The sequence below is a fragment of the Nicotiana tabacum genome, chromosome 17 (genome assembly GCF_000715075.1).
Source record: "Nicotiana tabacum cultivar K326 chromosome 17, ASM71507v2, whole genome shotgun sequence".
Lineage (NCBI taxonomy): Eukaryota > Viridiplantae > Streptophyta > Magnoliopsida > Solanales > Solanaceae > Nicotiana > Nicotiana tabacum.
Genome location: NC_134096.1, coordinates 26,005,761 through 26,011,994, shown reverse-complemented (window position 1 = coordinate 26,011,994; position 6,234 = coordinate 26,005,761). Strand labels below are relative to the sequence as shown.

At 34.9% G+C, this 6,234-nt stretch overlaps 1 protein-coding gene across 1 annotated transcript; it reads left to right on the top strand.

The window, feature by feature from the left end:
- Window positions 1–1,412: 1,412 nt before the first annotated feature.
- On the top strand, window positions 1,413–1,739 carry LOC142171741 (uncharacterized). Its single transcript, XM_075235437.1, has one exon. It carries the CDS (start codon window positions 1,413–1,415, stop codon window positions 1,737–1,739), a length of 327 nt encoding a protein of 108 aa, XP_075091538.1.
- Window positions 1,740–6,234: the final 4,495 nt, after the last annotated feature.

The window sequence follows — 6,234 nt, the reverse complement described above, 5'->3', positions numbered from 1 at the left end:
CAAGGTTCGAAATTGATGTTGCAAGGTTCCTCTTGGAATTTGGATTGTCTTTTCGAGGTCACGATGAAAGTGAATCTTCTAAAAATAAAGGCCTTTTTCTAGGGCTATTGGAATGGCTTGCAAAGAAGCTTCCGGATGTGGATAAAGTTATATTAAAACATGCTCCAAAAAATGATATGATGACTTCATCAAAAATTCAAAAGGATATTGTTAGTGCTTGTGCACAAAAAACTGTGAAAGCTATAATTGATGACTTGGGTGGGGATTATTTTGGGATATTAGTTGATGAGTCCAAGGATATTTCACACCATGAACAAATGGTCGTTGCTTTGCGGTATGTTGAAAAAAAAGGCCAAGTGAATGAGCCATTTATTGGTCTTGTTCGTGTTGGTGATACATCTCCAAAGTCATTGAAGGAAGCAATATATTCTTTACTATTGAAACACTCATTAAGTCCATCCAAAATACGTGGACAGGGATATGATGGAACTAGTAACGTGCAAGGAAAGGTGAATGGTCTTAAAGTTTTAATTTTAGAACAAAATCCATCGGCATATTGTATTCATTGTTTTGCGTATCAATTGCAATTGACACTTGTAGCTGCGGCTAAAAAACATAAGGAGGTGAAAATTTTCTTTGCTATAATTGCTAACGTGTTGAATGTAGTTGGAGCATCTTTAAAGCGTAGAGATCAACTTCGTGATCATCAAGCAGAATTGTTGGAGAAATTGCTAGAGAGTGGTGAACTTCAAAGAGGGAAAGGATTAAATCAAGAGCGAGGGCTTCAAAGGCCAGGTGACACTCGTTGGGGATCACATTGTAGAACGTTGGATAACTTTGTTGTTTTATTTTCATATATTGTTCATGTGCTTAAGGTGGTTGAATGTGAAGGTTCTGAGGCTGATGATAGATTACAAGCAGAAGCATTTTTGAGTAAAATCAATGCATTTGACTTTATTTTCTTGCTTCACTTGATGTTGAAAGTGTTGATGATGTCGAACGAGTTGAGTAAAGCTTTGAAAGGTTGCAAGTAATGAGAGAAGATGGATGAGTGTCATTGATGGATGAAGTCTCTTCATTTTGTGCTAAATATGATATTGTGGTACCCAATATGGAAGAATTCTATATTCCTGGAAAGTCAAAGCGTAGACCTTCTACTGTTACGTATTCACATCATTTACATGTTGATCTTTTTTATTCTGTGATTGATTTGAAGGTTCAGGAGCTTAACAGTCGTTTTGATGTTGTGAGTGGTAACTTGCTTCTTGGTATGGCTAGCTTGAATCCGGTTAATTCATTTGCTAATTTTGATTAAGAAAAAAATAATGACATTGGCTAAGTATTATCGAGATGAGTTTGGCGAATTGAAACTTTGAGATCTTAGTCACCAACTTGACACTTTCATATTGCACATGCGACGTGGTAACCTTAGATTTTCTGATTTGAAAGGAATAGGTGATTTGGCAAAAGCCTTGGTTGTGGCAAATCTTGCAGAGAGTTATTCACTTGTTTATTTACTTGTAAAGTTAACTCTAATTTTACCTGTCGCGACTGCAACGGTGAAAAGAGCATTTTCATCCATGAAGTACATCAAAGATGAATTACGTAGTAGTATTAGTGATATATTTTTAAATGATTGTTTAGTTTGTTACTTTGAAAAGGAAGTATTTACAAATGTAAGTAATGATGCTATTATTGACCGTTTTCAAAATATGAAAGCACGTCGAGTTCAAGTATGAACAAATGATGTACTTTTGTTATATTAGTATCACATTGATGATATTCGATAATATTAAAGTTTGTATTTTGCTGATAAGTTATCATATATGTTTTCATAGAGTTGCGCCGAACTTTATCACTAGTAATTGGCATGTTTAAGACAATGGTGCCCCTGTCCTGCTCAAATCCTGGGTCCGCCTCTGCACTTAAAAGTAGTTTCAAAAACTTGGCCAAACATTAATTACTGTTCAAGAGTGTTTTTCAAATTAATTAGCCAAACACAAATTGTTTCTCATCAAAATTACTTTTTTGAAAAGTACTTTTGAGATTTTAGAAGCTTGGCCAAACAGGCTACTAATCTCCGTTGATAACTCCCCACTCTATTATCCTCTCCTAGCCTTTAGGAGATAAAATCTTATTCTTTTGAGAAGATTTCAATCACCGCACATCCTACCGGATTAGGAGAACTTCTTCAAGCAACTATAAATAGAACCATGAGCCTTGATTGAAGCACACTAAGAGGGTGTTTGGACGAGCTTAAAAGCTGGTCAAACAAACTTTTAAGCACCTTTTTATTTTATGAAGTTTTTGGCAAAAAACAAAGCTGCTTAAAAAAAGCTAAAAATATGCTTAATAAAAGCAAAAACCAACAAGTTGACTGATCCAACTTTTCCGATTTTGGCTTAAAAGTCATTTTAGTTTGACCAGTGAAATTACTCTTGTCTATTATAAGTTTTTGTAATATCAAAATTACCCTCAATCAAAGATTTACATCTCCTATTTCCTTAACTGCTGAAGACAACCTTTCCTCTTCTTTCCTCTTCCTCTCTGCTTCATCTCCATTTTCTGCACTTTCGTCAAGCATCACGCCCCTTTTCTGTACTGTTTTAGACAAAGTTGATTTTATAGATGTATTTTTGGAGGATTTCTTATTTCTTTTCTTTGGTATTGTTTATTACTAATGATTTGATCCATTTGGGTTGCTTTCTGCCAATTCTACTTGACTATACAGAGAGAATGATGGTGCTCTAGTAGTAATACTATACTGAGTATTCCAAACTAAAGGGAAAAGGAATTGAAATTAAATTAAAATATAAATTAATCTTTATTTGCATTAATTCATAATTAAATATATTGCATTAATCAGCTCATTTATAATGTTGACAGCTTTAAGGATATTTTCGTTTTTTTAATAGAAAAAAGTACTTACTAGCACTTGTTTACCAAACACTTCAACAATTTTTTTTAAAATTCAACACTTTTATTCAAACAGGTAACTGTTTATTTATAAAATAAGCTCCAACACTTAAAAAAGTTATTTTTAAGGATTTGTGCTTAAAAGTCTTTTTTTTTTAAGCCAATCTAAAGGGGCTAAATAGCCAAACCAAACGAGAGAAGAGAAGAAAAAGGAAATCACAATATCTGCTGCAAAGTAGTTCTCAGTAAGTCGTTTTTTTTCTTCTTTTGTAGGAAGATAAAAGCTTTTTTCCATAAGAGGAATATGTCATGCCAAATCTTGTACTTTTCTTTGAATTATATATGCACTTGAGGTGATACATGTCAATTCTTGTCGTGTCTAACTTTTTTTTCTTTTGTCTTTATTCATTTTTCCTTGCAAACTTTTGCAACCACCCAAGTGACATGCCAATTTCTTAGAAAAAAACTTTCTGACTTGTAACTTTCAAGGCTTATATTCTTTCTTCTCTTTTTGTTTTTTAAAAAAATGCCTTTACTATTTGGAGTAGCAGCACATATTGTGTTGTTTTTACTGTCCCTTTTCTTTTGTTGAGAGGACCCATAAGAGCTAAGGCATATGGCCACTGTAGAAAATAAGCTTTGCCATGTACTTTTCAGTAGAGTTTTCTTTTCAGAAGGAAAAAAATAGACACAGCTCATTCAATATTTTTTTTGATCGTTTTTTTGGAATAAAACTGTTCGGACTTTGGAGGTATATCATTGAACCACCTTTGCAGCCAATATTTTTTTAGTTCATGGCAACTTCCAATAGAACCAAGTACACTCTCAACTTTAGCATTTGTTATATTTATGGCTTATGTATTTGCTTTTGCTGCTTTTCTTTGATTTGAAAATCTCGGGGTCCATTCCAGTGTATGTAAATGATTTTTTTTTTTGCTTGAATTTTTTTTCATCTTTTGTAATTCTTGAATAAAGTCGGACGAGTTTAAATCGTCTAGGGGAGAACAATTTGTATTGCATTAGAAGTCTAACTGCTCTTGTAGCAGCTTGAACCACAAGTATCACCTCTAACCTGGCTGTCCTTTTTTTCTTCGTGCCCGTAAAGTTCAAGAAAGTAGCAAATCTGAAACAATTAAAATTTACCCACCCGAGATTTTACTCATATTTGCAAAAATATTGCTTTATACAAGATGATGGCATTACTTTTAACAAGGCAAAGACTTTACACCATCTCAAGTAGAAGACTTATTTTTTTCCGGCGAAGACGATTACACAGTCTAAGCTAAATATTTATTTTATCTGAGCCGAATACCATTACACCGTCTAATCCAAAGATCATTTCTTTTAAGATTTGACTTTACTTTATCTGAGACGAAGACCAATATATCGTCTGAGCCAAAGATTTTACTTTGTCTGAGGTGAAGATCATTACATCATCTGAGCCAAAAATTAACTTTGTCTGAGGTGAAGACCATTACACCGTCTGAGCCAAAGATCTTACTTTATTTACAAATTTGACTTTACTTTATCTGAGGCGAAGACCATTACACCGTCTGAGCCAAATATTTTATTTTGTCTTAGATGAAGATCATTACACCGTCTTAGCCAAAGATCTTTCTTTATTTACAGATTTGACTTTATTTTATCTGACGCGAAGACCATTACACCGTCTAAGTCAAAGATCTTTTTTTTTTTGAAAATTTGACTTTACTTTATTTGAGGCAAAGACTATTACACCGTCTAAACCAAAGATTTTTATTTTGTCTGAAGATTTATCTTCACTTTATTTGAGGTATAGACTATTATACCGTCTAAGCCAAAGATTTTTACTTCGTCAGAGGCAAAGGCCATTACATCATCTAAGCCAAATATTTACTTTAACGCCAAAAAATTGACATTATGGCGTAAAGGAATGGAAACTCGTCCTCATTTCAAGATACTTAAATCAGAAATTGCATGAAAAACATGATTTGCTTTAAGAAGCTGACCACCAAGAGCATCTCTTCAATTTCAGTCTTCATAGGTAATTTTATGATCTCCTTTATATGGATATGTCTCTCCCTTCTCTATTGCAGGTAAAAGAAGAAATCAACTTAAAAGATTTCACTTAGCAAAGAAAACCTCACAGTTGAAGAATCATCTTTCTCCAATATAAATCAAGTCATGTAATCAAACATATTAAAGACTTCATTCTATTTATCCTTAAAATCGGATAACAATTAAATTTGTACGTGGTTTTTTAAGGATACGTGATCTAATTTGATATAAAACAATAAATCAGATTGAAATTGAAATAAGCACTGAGAAAGTAAATGCAAACCACACAAGTTGAACAGTCCTAGCCTTGGAAGGTTAGCCACCCTTGAGCCGAAAGAGTTTTTATCGATATCAAAATGGAATGACAAGAGAATAATAAGAACTAAAAATAACAATATATTGCTTTGGGATGCATGTTGTCATGTCCTTTACAAGTAAACAGATCCCTTTTTATATAGTAGGGGAGTCATATTTTAGGTACAATTCTATAAAAAGGTAAACATTTCCTGGTTTGATGATTTGTCGGTTCCCTATCGACACGTGCCGAGATTCCCGCCGTGATATCTGACCGGTTACGAATATTTCAGACTTCTGTTATTCCGGTCTTCTGTTGGTTATATCGGCAGTATTTTCTCGAGCTTAATCGGGGTCAGGGTCGATTCTGGGATCATGGCATCAATGTTCTTGAGGACGGTGATCTCGATAATTTGGATTTCTGTTATTCCAGTCTTCTGTTGCTTGCCGTTCATTATTCCAAGTTTGTAGGATCTCTTTCCGGTGATCTCGATAATTTGGTACGGTCCTTCCCGGTTCGGCCCCAATTTCCCTTCGTTCGGGTTTCGGGTGCTCAGTATGACCTTCCTTATTACTAAGTCCCTGGTATTGAAGTGTCCAAGGTTGGGCCTTCGATTGTAATACCTTTCGATATGTTGTCTTTGGGCGGCCAATCGGACAAGGGCGACTTCGCGCCTTTCATCTAATAGCTCTAGGCTCGTACTCATGGCCTCGGCATTCGATTCCGACGTTGCATATCGAAATCTGATACTTGGTTCTCCGACTGGTATTAAAGCTTCGGCGTCGTAAACCAATGAAAATAGGGTGGCCCTGGTACTAAACTTTGAGGCCGTACGATATGCCCATAGGACTTCGGGTAGGATTTTCTTCCATTTCCCTTTGGCGTCGGTTAACCTCTTTTTAAGGTTTTGGAGTATGGTTTTGTTGGTAGATTCAGCTTGCCCGTTCCCACTAGGGTGATAGGGTGTTGATAGGATCCTTTTGATC

Coding starts and splice junctions, on each gene's coding strand:
- LOC142171741 (XM_075235437.1), top strand. CDS start 1,413: ATGCGACGTGGTAACCTTAGATTTTCTGATTTGAAAGGAATAGGTGAT.